General features: G+C 33.7%; 1 protein-coding gene across 4 annotated transcripts in view; it reads left to right on the top strand.

The window, feature by feature from the left end:
- Positions 1-14,374, top strand: part of DENND1B (DENN domain containing 1B) — a 241,859-nt gene that overhangs the window by 140,448 nt on the left and 87,037 nt on the right. For all 4 annotated transcript variants that reach the window (XM_039252678.1, XM_039252682.1, XM_039252680.1 and 1 more), the window contains 2 exons: positions 2,489-2,589; positions 9,710-9,755. In XM_039252678.1, the coding sequence (XP_039108609.1) occupies positions 2,489-2,589; positions 9,710-9,755 (147 nt within the window). The remainder of the gene's footprint in view (positions 1-2,488; positions 2,590-9,709; positions 9,756-14,374) is intronic.

The following is a 14,374-nucleotide window of genomic DNA, read 5'->3' as shown; positions in this document are numbered from 1 at the left end:
TGTTTTTTCGCTTACTACTTGATTATCTTTTTCCCCAAAGTATATGTTACAATAGTGTTTTCTCTAGTTTTCGGTCACATAGCTATCACATGCTGGTAGGGGAGTGTGGAGGACCTTTGGTATGCCTCTGCCTCCTCTGGAAATCTCCATTTGGGGAGATCTCACAGTTAACAGAATCGATATTAGCAAAAAACAAATGCCTTATAGTTCTACCTGAACTGACACCTTTGCTGTATCACTTGAAATAATTCATTCTAGTTGCTTAGGATGGAAACTGTGGTTAATAAGAGGTAGCATTTTTTACCTCTCCCTGTCACCTATCCCCTATATCCAAGGAGTTGCCAAATCCTGGAGAACTTCCTTCTTTCTGGAGGACCTTGATTAGCAGAGATGACCCTTTGTCACATGCTGGCCATTGCAGATGATTTTTAACTCTCTCGTGACATAAAGGAATCACCCTCTATGAGGCCAAATTTATAGATGATATTGTTGTGCCTTTCTAACGAATAATCCATAACTTCACTTAAGGATGAGCACTAGGGCATGGGAAAAGTATCTGTATAGCATTGAATAGAGTGCTTTGGACTCTGGCTGTACTCAATAAAATCAGTTACCCTTAGTCCTCATTTTGAGGATGTAGTATTCCTCTTGTTACACTGTTATTTTCTTAATAAAAAAGGAGTATTTTCCTTTTTTAAAAGTTTTAAATGAACTGTGTTAAAAGTCATCTGTGTACAAATGGAGAAAATGGGTAAAGTAGCCACCTTTCAAAACTATGGAAGTGCTTTTAAACCATTGGGTTACACTGTAGGGATGGAAAGAGTTAATACAGCTTTAAAGATGCCAAATTTACCACCAGAGCATACCTGAGCTCTCAGAGAACTTGACTGAGTTACATCAACCCCAATTCATCTCCTTCTATGAGGGTTCAAATAAGACAGAACCCATGTCTGGCATTGTTAAGTAAAAGTATTTCAATGCCTCCTAGTGGCATATTGTATGCTCTAATTAAGGAATTTTTTAAAAAATAATAGGCATTGAAGGAATACTGTAGATGAAGTATTAAAGCTGATAAGTGCAAAGTACTAATAAAATCCTTTAATGACAGCATCCTAAATAAAAACAAAATACATTGGTTGCCATATAAAATTAACTAAAAATCTAACTGGGAAAAATACATGTGATGAAGGGGGATATACTTTTAATCAAAATTGTTTGGTTTTGGTTCAGATTAGATTCCTTTAATTTTTTTAAATAGTGGAACAGTTTTGCACTTAAATATAGACAAATGTCTCTATTAAGATTGAGTTGTTGCTTTTTATACATTTATCCTTACTAAATTAATTTGATTACTGTGTATAAGTTTCAAGTTTATTGTATAATAAAATGGGAATGATGGTTTATAGACAGTCGTCGGTTCATTTTCAGATGGTTTTATTTTTAAATTCTAATTTTTCAAGTTGTATAAAATGGTTTAATTAGTAAGCTTGAAATGCTGACTTGAGCAAAACTTTAAAATGAAGAATGCTGACTTAATTATTGCCTTAAACATTAAAAAACGATCAGCACTTACAGAAATGTAATTTAAAATGGGGGAAAAAAAGTCCCACGGAAAGGATTCTGATGAGGGTCAGTAGGAGGCAGGGAAAATAAAGTGATATCCTTTTGTTAGGCATTTAAAAATATTTAGTTAACTGCTTGCCAAAACAAAACAATTAAAATGGCAATTACCTTTAAGATAGCATCCATGCATTTGCAGCTGTTGTGATATAAAGCTAGGAAACAAAATGTTAATCTGAAATGAACAGTTTAAATATGAAATTATGATATACTTGGCTTCCTGTAGTACAGCTGTCAAGCTTGGGCAGCTCGCTGGTCAATAGTGACATTCTATGTGTCAGTGAGCAGAGTCTCTTGATACCATAACCCGCAGTTCACACATTACTGAAGCTCCAACTGTCGAGCATTCAGGTCCCCTGGTATTAGTGCAGCTTCCAGACTCTCCTGACTGGCTCATGTTTCATTCTTTGGCAATTTGCCCTAATGATATCCCTCAGGAGCTTTCAACCTCCCTTCCTTTCCATATTTAATCGTGGTATATTAATCCGAGTGATACGCAAAGAGTGCTGCACGCATTGTCATTTCCTACAATGTCTTCTAAGCTGCTCACCCAGTTTTTCAGTTTTACTTTTATGTATGTTCTAAGCCCTGACCCCAAATGCTGTATTTTCAGGTAGTCATCACTGTGTATGTAAGATGCCCAAGAAGCCACTTTGGCTGTTGCTGTATTCTTCAGAGGGGCTTTTGAAACGTCAGGATTTCTTGTTGTTGTTGTTGTTGTTTTCTGGCAGATTTGGTAAAGATCATGTGATTTGGGTCACTAAATAAATCGTTTTGTGATTGTCATTATTCGTGGATAACTTGAGCATGTGTTTTTGTTCGGGGGATCAGCGGCTACTTATCATTGTTATCCTTTTGCAAATTTTAGTTAACTGCCTGTCTCCATGGATCAGTTGCCCTGCTATACCCAATGTACTGGCAGCACATATACATCCCTGTGCTCCCGCCGCACCTGCTGGACTACTGCTGGTAAGACGACTTTTGCCAGACTCCTTTAAATCCAGGCTTTATGATCAGAAAAAAAATGTGTGTATTTGTAGATGAGAGAAGCTTGGTGCATACATAGACAAACAAAATCTCTGAAACTTGGCTTCGAGATTAGTAACCAGTATTAAGAGCTGCTTTTATGAGGGCAGAGTAGTTCTGTTTAAAGCTGGCAAAAAAAAATTATATTTGGCATACGTAAAGTTCTTTAGATTTTGCGAGTTACTTTTGCAGTCATTTAGATAATTGAATGCATAAAGAGAAGCACATACAGCCTTAGTTGTGGTTAGGAAAACCGTACAGAAGTTATAGTATCAGTTCAAGAACTCCATATCCCAGGCGTCAGAGTTTGTCTGCAGAGCCTGTCAGAAACCACATTGCCTCTTTTGAGCACACTTTCATTACCTTTACCTCAGGACACACTTTCCTTTACCCCTCTTCCCTCAGTAGCACACTGAATACCAAATACTGGCAAACGGGTTGCCTCTAATTCAGGGATTCCCTGAGTTTCTGGTTTAAATCAAAGTCTCGGCCCTACGCCACCATGGAAAGCAATGTTGGAAAGTGTTGGAAGTAATTTTGAAAAGCTTCCTGGCATTAGAAACAACTCCCGATGATCTCACCCAATTTGAGTTTGACTACACCCCCCAGAACTCTTCTGTTCTCTTCCTCTGGAAGAGTGTGTATATTCTCAGTGAGGCTGGACAAGGGTTGGACTCTGGAACAGCAGCCTGGAGATCTTCTTCTGGACTGTAGGATAAAATGTTCTCTTCATGCATCATCATCTTCTGCCAGCATAACCTACTTCTTAAGAATTCTGGGTTTTTTTTCCCCTCTAAAACATGCATGTGCACATACACACATAGAAACTATAATAAGTTTGTTTATATTATTAAAAAACAAAAAACAAACTCAGAAGCAAAGTATTTAACTTTTTTATTTCATGAAAAACAGATCACTTAAAGTATTTAAGGATTAGAGTGATTTAAATTCATGCATATGGTTTTCTGTTCAATTTTTATGACTAGCCCTCTTCAGATCAAGTGATTGTAATGATACCACATATATTTGGCCCCATATTGATGATACCAATATATTGTGTGTTTCCACAGCATGGTGATAGTACTGATAATGCTTTCAAGTAGGTTCCCAATGATCTACCTCTGCCATTCAGTCCTTTGAGTACTGGAAAGGAGAAAGTTTGGCAGGAGACTGTAGGTATGCAGCTTAATTGTTGTGGAGTTAAGCTAGATCTATAAATACGATTTTAGGTATTCATTTTAGAGTGTTTTTCCCTGACCATCATAACTAATATACATTAGCATCCCTGAAGGCAGAAATGGCAGTTGATTCACATTGACAATGCCACAGAACTTGACACATGGTGTTCAGTAATTAAAATTTATTTTCTATAATTTTTACAAAAGTATTGGAAAACATATTGATACATGATTTTTGTTTATTATTATTGTTATTATTATTTTAAAGTTTATTTTGAGAGAAATTGAGATAATGTGCATGCGTGCACCTGAGTGGAGGGAGGAGCAGAGAGAGAGGGAGGCAGTGAATCCCAGACAGACTCTGTGTCGTCAGCGCACAGCCCACGTGGGGCTCATTCTCACAAACTGTGACATCGTGATCTGAGCCAAAACCAAGAGTTGGACACTTAGCCAAATGAGCCACCCAAGTGTCCCAATACATGATTTTTAAAAATACACGTCAAGGTGGTGGTTCAAGAACTAACATTTCTAATGATGATGCTTATAATTATATTTTATCATATATAATGTTATGCTATTTCAATTTTTTATTAAAATGTTCTGACCTCTGGGGTGCCTGGTGGCTCAGTCGGTTGAGCCTCCGACTTCAGCTGAGGTCATGATCTCATGGTTTGTGTGTTTGTGCCCTGTGTCGGGCCCTGTGCTGACAGCTCAGAGCCTGGAGCCTGCTTCAGATTCTCTGTCTCCCTCTTTCTCTGTCTTTCCCTTTCTCATGCTCTGTCTCTCTCTCTCTCTCTCTCAAAAATAATTTTTTTTAAATTAAAAAAAATGTTCTGACCTCTTAGGAGGTACCTTCCCTCTAAGTTCAGTTGTCTGCAATGATTCCACATTTAAGACTTTCTAAAATACTGTTATTTAGAAGTATTCTGTGATGTGTAGGTAGTTCTGTGCTAATTCTTTCCAGAGATGTCTTCCCGATACTTTCTAACCCTGCATAAAGACCTTCTCCTGCTTCCACTGTAATGAAGGAAGCTTGTTTCATATTTCAGTCCCTGGAATTTTCTTAATAGTTTCTAACCTTGAAATAGCCTTTAGGATAAGTTCTAACAGCCTCCATGCCAGACAGTTCCCTGTTCCAGAGAGTACAACAGTGATAATCAAGGAGATATCTGAAACTTCCTGAGCATTAAGATCACAATGATAGGCTCAGCTTCTATTATAGGAACTGAGCCATGTAATGTAATGTTCTTTTTTTTCTTTTCTTTTCTTTTTTTATTTTATTTTCTTTTCTTTTCTTTTCTTTTCTTTTCTTTTTCTTTTCTTGCTTCTTTTTTCAAAGAAATAGCTAAGACTAGCTCTCTTGAGTCAGAAAATTTTATGAACTAAACCATTTCTTGGGGAAAATGGTTTTCTTCCCCTTGCATCCTTGCAAATGATCTTAGAATCATACTGATTTGTATGCAAAAAGGGAGAAAAATATTAGAGATTATCCCTCCAATCTCATGGTTTTTGAATAAAGATATATTTCACTTCAAAATAACACCAGGAAGATTTGATGGGATAGATGTATATTTGCCATCTCTTCAATGTGATTGGAACTTTTGATTCCTGAGATAATCCTGTCTCCTGGAAGTATTTTTGTTTTTCCACCTGGTATCCATGATGTGACAAACTGTGGAGAGCCATAATGCCATCTTGTGACCATGTAGGAATATAGCATCTTGGTCTATTGATGAGGGTTTGCAAATCTGTTCGTTCATTCATTCATTCATCCATCCATGTGTATATCAAATAGATAGTGAACACTTGTTTGCCTAGCAGTGAGCATAGGTAAGGTAATGAATAACCCTTTGTTTCTGCCCTTGCAGTATCCACAGATAGGAAGAAATTCACTCATATGTACATTCACACACATATGCATATGCACACACAAGAGGAAAACAGAGTAATACTGTAGTACTATAAGGTTTATAACAGAGGCACATGAAAGAAACACGGATAGGGGCACCTGGCTAACTCAGTTGGTTAAGCACCTGACTCTTGATTTCGGCTCAGGTCATGATCTCACAATTCGTGGGTTTGAGCCTTGCATCAGGCTCTGTGGTGGCAGTGCAGAGCCTGCTACAGATTCTTCTCTCCCTCTCTCTCTCTGTTCCTCCCCTACTTGCACACAGTGTCTCTTTCTCTCAGAATAAATAAATGAAATGAAAAAAGAAACATGGATGAGGAGACACCTAGTAAGAAGTGACACACACTGCTTGGTAGGATAGGGAAGGAGACTGAGAGGAAATGACACCATCTACATTTTTCTGATAATCTATCAGTATAAGGGGAAATGGGAGTTTCTATTTAACAGGTATAAGATTTCAGTTATACAAGGTGGTTAAGTTCTAGAGAGCTGCTGCACAACATTGTGCGTATAGTTAACAATGCTATATTGCAGAATTAAAGATTTCTTAGGAGGGCAGATCTCATGGTAAGTGTTCTTACTATGCGAGTTAGAGAAAGAACTTAATGTGGCAAGTCCATCATGTTATCACACACTCTTAACCTGAGTCCTTAAACACCTAGGAGGTAGTATGACCCTAGTATCAGTAAAATTATAATCATTCATTATTTGTTCAAGAGTGGTTGACTCACCTTTTTATTTAGGGTACCTATATGATTCTTCTTTCCAGGAAAGAGAATTGTTTATTAAAAATAAATGGAAAATTATGCTGGTTAGACAACCTAAGTTAATAGGTGGCTGTTACAGTCTACCCATGGGTGGTCCTTGTAAGAAAACCAAAAAAGACACAGAAAACTATTATAGGGTGATTACTTTGGAGTAAAGATTAATTGCTACCCAACAGAAGAAGCAGTCATAGTAGAGCCTTCTGTATCCTATCTTTGCAGAATAACTTCATTGACAGAAAGATGTAGGACAATTTAGCATGTGGATGATAAAACATCAGTGTTGCCAAGGATCTCTTCCTGACTTATTAACACCCGAATCTCATTAGGGCATTTTAGCTAAGCGTTGCAGAATTACTTTTCATGAGATTTGGCTGATTAAATATTAGAATGTAAGCAATCCAGTTTTCATGAGAAAAAAAGTATTCAGTAAAATGTATATTTTATAAAATATAAAATCTGTCTATAAAATATGTTCTATAAAACCTATATGCAAAACATCATATATAATATCATTTCTTATTTTAAGAAAATTTGCTCTGGATTAATAATGTTTACAGTTTTAACATCTCTATGTTTTTGATTTTGTTAGGAATTATGAGATAAAAACATCTAGAGATACCCAGTAATCTCACAGAAAAAGCTATGTTACTTTATTACTAAGTTCTACATAGGAACTCTTTATTGAATTTTTATTCTAGTTTAATAATTGCTAAACATTTATTTTTTATATTTCAAGTAATAACTAGCTTTTATGAAATTTAAAAAATGTTGTCTTAGATGTATTTCATAGGACTTCAGTAGGTTAGCTGCTACTTTGGGCTCTGATTTTTTGAAATCTGATCCACTCAGTGTTCCTCTTAACAACTGTAAAATGGACATGGTAATTGTTAATTTTAGGAGACTTACACATTTTTTGATTAACACTCCACTAATTATATTATTTTTTCTTCTTTCTTTCTTTCTTTCTTTCTCCTTCCTTCCTTCCTTCCTTCCTTCCTTCCTTCCTTCCTTCCTTCCTTCCTTCCTTTCTTTCTTTCTTTCTTTCTTTCTTTCTTTCTTTCTTTCTTTCTTTCTTTCTTTCTTTCGTTTTTGAAAGAGAGAGTGTGTGCTCATGTGTGTGCATAGGAGGGAGGGGCATAGGAAGTGGAAGAGAGAGCATCCCAAGCAGGCTCCATGCCCAACATGGAGCCCAACTGGGGCTTGACCTCAGGACCATGAGATCATGACCTGAGCAGAAATCAAGTCAGATGGTTAACTGACTGAGCCACCCAAGAACCCCAACACTTGTTATATTAAAATGTGCTTAGAAATTTGAGATACCACAGACTTTCTATGTTATAAATTTTGTGGGTAGGATAACCTAACCTGGGGTGAATTGGAAGTTTTCACAGTAACTTGAATAATTTTCTACTGTTTTGGATGTGGGGACAGCTTGACATATTTAAGATCTTGGGATTTGCTTACCCTGTTTTGTGAAAATGTTCTGAACCTGGTGTGGGAGCCCAGAATTGTTAGTGACATATATTTTATGTCTTTAGTGGAGTCCCAGAAGGAATTCCAGAGATGAGAACTTGAGCTAGGGAAGTAATCAGCCTTCCTTTATTTAAGCAAAAATGGAACAGTCCACATTTATTCCTCCTGTTTCCTTTTGAAGGCAGAAAATCTGTTCGGTCTTAAGGATATCAAAGCCTGTAAATAGTTCTTAACTTTCAGTCAAATGATCCAAAATGTCAGATCAATTCCAGATGGTCTGTTGTATTAAAAAAAAAAAAAAAAAAGATAGGAAGGAAAAAAGCTACAAAAGGGAATTAGAATTGGAATCTAGTACAGTAAGAAGTAATGAACAGGATAATGAGGAGTCAAATAAAAACTTTAACCATCCTTATATATTTTTTTTGTATGTGAGTTCTGGATATATGTTAATGGTTAGCCATCTTCAAATAAATCTGGAGCTGTTTGAGGTTACTTTGAAAACTGTGGATCTGTCGAGGTGCCTGTTAGCTTTATCTGTTACTGGTTCTCAGTAGCAAAGTGGATACACAAGGAGTTTGGGCAGCTCAATATTAATAGTGAAAGTGATGTTTGGAAAGTTATGAAAATTCTTTGAAAAAACCTGTTTTCATTAACATAGAAAATGTTCGCATTAAATATAACACAATGAGGTCTATAAAAGAAATGTCAAAGAATGTTTTAGCTATTTATTTGCATATCCTCTATCCACATTTATAGACCTCTGTCCATTTTCACGTTTTGTTGATAAATAATATTTTGATTTTGAAATGTCAAGTTGGATAATTCCCTTCATGTATTTCATGAGAAATGTTTTTGAAATTACTAATAAGCCTGATTTTATGTCACAAAAATTATTTAATGTCTGTGTCCTTTGCTGGAGTATAAGATCTGCAAAGGGATCTATCCTGTTTATGTCACTTATTATTGTACCTAGCCCGTGGCCCAGGTCCTAGTGCCTGGTATGCTCCAGATATTGTCTATAGAATTAATTAATTCAGTATCATGCTTCAACATATTTGAATAATTTTTGATTAATTTAAAGTATTTTATTAATAAAAGCAAAAGTGAAATAAATAGGAATGTGTGACATTTAAATAAAGGACAAGGTACATGAGCAAAAAGGTAGCATGGAAAGAGAATGGTAACAGTAGAGTAAGGACTTGTTTATCTTTGTACTTCTAGTTTCCAAACAGTGCCTGGCACATAGTAGGCCTTAATAAATATTTGGTAACTGATTCAAAAAATTTTGGTAATGTAGTAGATATGAAACGACGATATTTTAAGAAAATCATAGAAAATAAGAATCTAATTGAATAAAAAAAGGTGTATGAAAGAAATGTGAAAAAATTTGATAATTATTTAGGATATATTTGATATGAAATATATGGAAGATTTAACTCAGACTATGGCCTAGGTTCTAATATTCTTCCTAAATAAAAAAGCTTTTTTAGGCATTACTACTCTTTAATTATAAATGCGTTTGTGAGTTTTATACAAACCAACCTTAGTTTGAATATATTAATGACTTCTCAGATTAAATTTGACTTTAATATATTGAAAAATTTTGAATATCTGTAAGTGGGCTATGTTAGAACTGCTCATTTAAATAATTTAATTTTTTAAACTTTCTTAATTACTTATATTGTTTCAGTGTTAATGAACTTTATGAATATATCCATTATATATTTCTAATTTAGTGCTCCAATGCCATACCTGATTGGAATACACTCCAGCCTTGTAGAGGTGAGTATCTTTCAGACATGAGATATGTGAGTGATAAATTAATGAATAAAAATAATAGTTAAAAGAGTTGTATTTTGAAAGAGTATCAGTTGAATAGTACAAAGCAATGACTAGTTTCATATTTAGGGTATACTTACATGATCATTTTCAGAAAGATAATATTGGAATAATTTAATTTTAATTAGCATATTAAATGACCATCTTCAGTGGTATGAAACCCATGAAAATATGTTAAATTTGGTCAAGGTCATATGGTAAATTTTAAGTACTAAATACTTAATTTTTGATGAACCACTTTCTTTATGGCACTTGGGATCTTTTATATCTGTTTCTTTTTCAGACCTTATTTTGAAGGTCAGAATTTATGTATTATAAGTCATAAACGGAAAATGTTTTTATTTTTCAAGCTTCAGTATACTTTTGGTCAGTGTGCTTTTTCAAAATGTGGTTGGAATAATCATGAAGTTTTCAATTAAAATAGAGATTTTAAAAAGTTTAAAAATTTTTTTGCACTGTTATCACTCCATTCCAAAATGATTTTGGGGGCTTATCATCACTGTAGTGAAAAATGTTGAACTTTAAATACCTTGAACGTGAAATCAGTGAGATTTCCAAAGACTTCTTAGAAAATTAGAAAACAATGAACAAAAGACTTGGATCCAAATAAAATACTGGGGTCGATTGCATGGCATTATTATACTAGCTGATTGCTATTTAAAAAAAATTGTTTTTTGGTTGTTGTGCATATTGCACTTTAATCCAGTTTCTGATTAACAACCTAAATGAGTTAGATTTGGTTTTCTTATTACTTGTTGTCATGTATACACCATCAATCCTCACTTTGCTGATCAAGGAAGATCCTGCTGACTATTTCAGGAGTTGTGAGGATCATGTCTGCAGAAATCATGTTCTGATAGTAGTCCTGAATTATAGAATTCTACTCTGTAGAAATGTACTCTGGTTTTGGTCACGTTCTCCTTTTGCACATTGCTGGGGCAACATTTTTTATTTGTTTAGTCATTAATAATATTGAATATATTTTAATGAATTTCTTTAGTAGACTTGTTTTTAATTTTGAAGTTTAAGTTGAATAACATTATGAGTCTTTATGTTTGTTAATTTTTAGAAAACTTGTTTTACATGCCAAGGTACTTTCAGTGAATGACATTGTGTATGAATGAATATTTAATCTGTTATTTGATTGTAGAACTGGTATTTTCTTCATCAGTATTTTGACTGTACAAAATCTAACCACATTTGGTATGGTTTCAAAGAAGTCATCGTATCTGATTTTGATATAAGTGCACGTGTCTCTTCTTATTTAGTATATCTAATAGAATATATAATTTTTTAATATATTTACTTGTACAGGGGAAATATATTTAAAGTTGTTTATTATACCTGTTGATGTTCTGTATTATTTTTACACAATGGCTCTATACAGACTTTTAAAACAAATGATTCAGCTTTTCCAAAATATTTTAGAAATGGGTACATGTCTTAAATATTCAATCATATTTATTACATATTTACTAGACATATATAGAGAAAATCAACACTTTTTTTTTTAGAAGCAAATTTAAGAATTTTTTACTTCTTGCAGTATTGTCTTAGAGAAATGGTCCATTCTGATTTTGAATTCGGTCATCATTAAATGATAATGTTTAAAGCCATGATTAGATTGGCTAAAATCTCTGTACCTTTTATACTTTGGACTTACTGAACAGTCTTCTTAGTCAATTCTATTTGGTTTAATAGTCAATGAGAAGCTGTAACAGGAACTTCAAGAATGTGTTTAAATCAGTTGGGTATCATTTAAGAACTTTCTCCTTAATCTGTTACAAGAGATACATCCTGCCATTCCATTCTTACTATGTCATTATTAGGCAGATTTTTTAACTGAAAATTTGATCTTTCTTATTTTATGCTAATGGTATTATAATTCAAATATGGATATACCTGTTTACAAATTTTATGTGAGACTGAGTACTTTTTTACATTTTGTTTGGTTGCAATTACAATGAATTTTTTATTTTTTAGGAAGAATCAACATATTCCCTATTCTCTCTGTCAAGACAGTTTTGACATATCAGTTTTACAAAGACTTCTAAACATAATTGTTCTAAGATGTGAAACTAATACCCTTTTAAATCTTTCTTGTAATTATTTTTGCGTAGTCATGAGTATAAGATGGCTGGAAATCTCTCTTTTTAAATGTAAATCTGCTTCCAAAATAAAGGATAAGGACATTTTATTCTTCCTGAAAATTAGACCTTAGGGATGAACTCAAAGGTCTGTAAATGATGAGGAGTATAAGTTAGTAGAGGCTACAAGTGTGAGCATAGTATTATGTGTTTTAAGATACACAAAAGATTCTAAGTAAAATGTTGGCTCAGTTTTACAGGAACATGTGATTGCTGACAGCAGGTCATTTTCTTGCGTTACCATACGTGATGCACATTTGGAGTCACATTGCATGCGGAGAGGATGCGAGAGGAAGACTTACCAACCTGAATACCTTTCTCTTGTCCTTAATAAGATTTTCAGTCTGTGTCCTAATATTATTTTTCTTATTTTTGAAGAAAAAGGCAAATTCTCTCTTTTCTCTTTCCCAAGCCAAACAAGCTTATGAATTTTATGAGATAAAATAATCTGAGACAGAGAAAGTGGTATCATTTTATATGAATTTTTATTCCTATTTAGAATATAGTTAAAGCCTGACTTGGAGAGAAACAAAGATAAAATAGTGACATTAATCCAAATAAAAATTTTAAATTACATACTATTTTTCCCTTTTTGCTTATGTAGAATTGTTCTCATTTTAGGGTCTCAGTGTATTGATTTATTGAAATTAATACATTTTACATTCTTACTGAATGGTCCCTTGGACAAAATTTAATACTCAGCTATTATCAGACATTTTTAAACTAAGGACAAGTTGGAAAAAAGTATACAGTTCACGTTAATACTAATTTTCTTTATTCAGAGTTTAGCGTTAGTGTCCTCACAAAACATTTAGGTGTCACATAACCATTAGTCCGGGCTATTTAGAGGAATTCATTTCATCCTTTAACAAATGCACTAGGTTTCTGGATTATCTTTATAGTTTCTGTTAAAGGAGACAACTTAGAATTGAAGGTGAAAATCAAAATTATGACATACTTTTTCCACTCAAATGCCATTGATACAAATGTATTGTTGCTTATAAAATAGGTGATTTTTGTAGTTATGCTCTAGCTAATTTATAAATAACTACATATTTTTGTATGGAAGCCTTTTTTACCTGTATGTATACATAAGGAAAGGAAAGGAAAGGAGTTTATTTATAAATGTTTTGGCAATAGTGTCACTGTTGTAGGTTGTTCCCTGTTAATTCCCAAGAAACAGCCACCCTCTGACTCTCATTTTGGAATAATTACAATGTCTTTTACAAGATGGATTTTTAGTATCATGTATCCCCCTGAGAATCCATATTCTACACAGACATTATTGCTTTTTTAACACATACAAATTCCCTACTCTAGACTACCATTTCCCTAGCAAATTTAACATTCTACATACTATGCAGAGGTTTGAAGTTCTAAATGGATCAGAGAAATTTCAATCTAGAATAACTTAAAACAAAAAAAAAATTGGGTTGGCCAATTTAAAATGTAAGGTATTTAATAATTCTCAAAAATAGCTGTTATTCTAGAATGTCATTTTTAAAAATACTACACTGAAAAAAATACTACACTGGAATTAATTGACTTGTTGATAGTTGACCTATACATTATGGAATTCTGAGTTGATACATTTCATTATTGAGCACCTAATTTATTTGCATCAAAAAATAATGCTATATTTTCATCAATTAAATAAGGCAAATAGAATTATATGGTTTGTTTAAGTATACATATTAGTTTAAATAGGGAAAATAAACCTTAAGTATTTTCTTTCGTTAAGGATGAAAAATTTGATGAAATTCTAATTTAGTGTCATTAGTCCACATATTGAGATAATTTGACCATCTACTAAGTGGTCAAACAAGACAAATCAAATAATCTGATAGGCTATTAAATTTAGTCTTTAAAAATTTTTTTTTTTAATGTTTTTTTTTTGAGAGAGACAGAGCGTGAGCAGGGGAGGGGCAGAGAAAGAGGGAGACACAGAGTATGAAACAGGGTCCAGGCTCTGAGCTGTCAGCACAGAGCCTTATGTGGGGCCGGAACCCATGAACTATGAGATTATGACCTGAGCTGAAGCCGAAGTTTGACGCCCAAACAACTGAGCCACTCAGACACTCCTAAATTTGATCTTTTATATTAAATTCATGTTATAAATATTACCATTCCTTATTACCACCCTCTTTATCATTTTTGTTATTCAATTTACAGTACTCATCATCAGCTTACACCCAAATTGGTATGGAAATACAGAGAAAATGTTTATTAAATTAAAATTTAGTTTACTACAGTAGTCATATTTATTATTGGCTTATGTTAGCCCTACAATATGACTTTTACTAGAAATAGGTTTAGAACTAGCCATAAGTCCCTGTATAATTGGACTGAAATTCAGTTTAAACATTGTTAATGTTTAAAGGATGTACGTTTTTGTGGTTTAATACAGCTGGGCCT

Source organism: Hyaena hyaena, unplaced genomic scaffold (genome assembly GCF_003009895.1).
Source record: "Hyaena hyaena isolate Hyena2069 unplaced genomic scaffold, ASM300989v1 scaffold_429, whole genome shotgun sequence".
NCBI classification, from domain to species: Eukaryota; Metazoa; Chordata; class Mammalia; order Carnivora; family Hyaenidae; genus Hyaena; species Hyaena hyaena.
This window is presented reverse-complemented; position numbering and strand designations above follow the sequence as displayed.